At 52.6% G+C, this 1,335-nt stretch overlaps 1 protein-coding gene across 1 annotated transcript; it reads left to right on the forward strand.

Moving 5' to 3' along the window:
- Positions 1-1,034: 1,034 nt before the first annotated feature.
- On the forward strand, positions 1,035-1,283 carry CABS01_17189 (uncharacterized protein; the record flags this gene model as incomplete). Its single annotated transcript, XM_060550516.1, has 1 exon — positions 1,035-1,283. A coding segment is annotated over one exon (249 nt), but the record flags the coding sequence as incomplete, so codon positions are not given.
- Positions 1,284-1,335: the final 52 nt, after the last annotated feature.

Consider the following 1,335-nt stretch of genomic DNA (forward strand, 5'->3'; position numbering starts at 1 on the left):
TGTGCCACATCTCAAAAATCTCGGCTTATCTCACTTCAGTCTCCGAACGTCTTAACCTGTTACTTTGACTTGTTTTGCTTTGCTGTCCAACTTGCCGTCCAGACAGCGCGCGCATCAAACTTAGGGATCAAACGGCTACGTAGGGATCTTCGACCGTGGGGGCATGCAACTGAAGATTGGCTGCTGATTTGCGCATGCTTCCCAACTGTGTGGGAGTTTGACGTAATACAGGTGTCAATGATGGCCCCGGGTGCCTCTCTCCATGTCGTATCTCATTAAACCACTTCGGTCGAAGGCATGAGCGGCAAACGGAGATTTGGGATAGATCAAGTCCGAAGGCCGACGAATCTCTGAGTGGACATGATTGCCGTATAAATGAGAGTTGTCCCGACAGTCTGGTCATTGGCCAAAGCAAGCTTGCACATTCACACTATCCTGGCTCCAACGGAAGAAGCACCTCGAGAAGCAAACAAGGTCCGCCACTATGAACGCTACCCCGGTTCCAACACAAAACCTTCAGATGTTTTCCAAAATACATCACCCAAGCTAGCAACTGCGTCGCAGAAGGCAAATTAAGTCCGCCGAAGCAAACGCCACCCTGGTTCCAACACGAAAACTTCAGAGATTTTCGCAGCGAAACATCACCCCGGTCGCGACTAGCGTCATGAAGCTTCCGTCCACGATCAATCCGGGCGCTCTACGCGCCAGGATTGACGAGACCTAACTTTGGTCGGTCCTCGCAAATGAGACCATTCGCACGAACCCATCAGCACTTAGCGCCATTGCGACGTCAAGGTTTCGCGAGCCAGTTGGGAGTCAAGTTTGTCTTTCAAGACGTTGATTCCGTTGAGCCTTCAGAGGACCACCTGCGTAACCGATCTCGCGTCCGTTGGGTTGATAAGCTGCCCAGCTCGAGGAGTACATTGCCTTTCCCGCGTTTGGCTTGTCTGCTCCGGCTGCAGAACTCCGGTCCGACTTGATTTGTCCAACACATCCGCGAAACACTGCAGAACTTACCTCACATCACGACAACGATGGACCTCTTTGAAGTCCGGACGGCAGTGGAGCGGTTCGTCTGCGATCTGAATGACATTCGCCGCCGCGCAGAAGAGCGGGAAATTGCTGCTAAGCGCGACCTGGATCAAGAGGCACCGGCACTCCAAAGAAAGATCAGTGCCCTGCGCAAGCTAAAGACACAGCTAAAAGAGGAACTGAATGCGCGTCAACAAAAAGGATATGATGATGCCCGCCAGCGACTGGCAGAGATCGAGAAGGCTTACGATGCGTCTGTTCAGCATAGGCTTATGGTCTCGGCCTTGCCAAGCACGCAGACTT

Source organism: Colletotrichum abscissum, assembly GCF_030869225.1.
Source record: "Colletotrichum abscissum strain IMI 504890 chromosome Unknown Scaffold_446.1, whole genome shotgun sequence".
Classification (NCBI taxonomy): domain Eukaryota; kingdom Fungi; phylum Ascomycota; class Sordariomycetes; order Glomerellales; family Glomerellaceae; genus Colletotrichum; species Colletotrichum abscissum.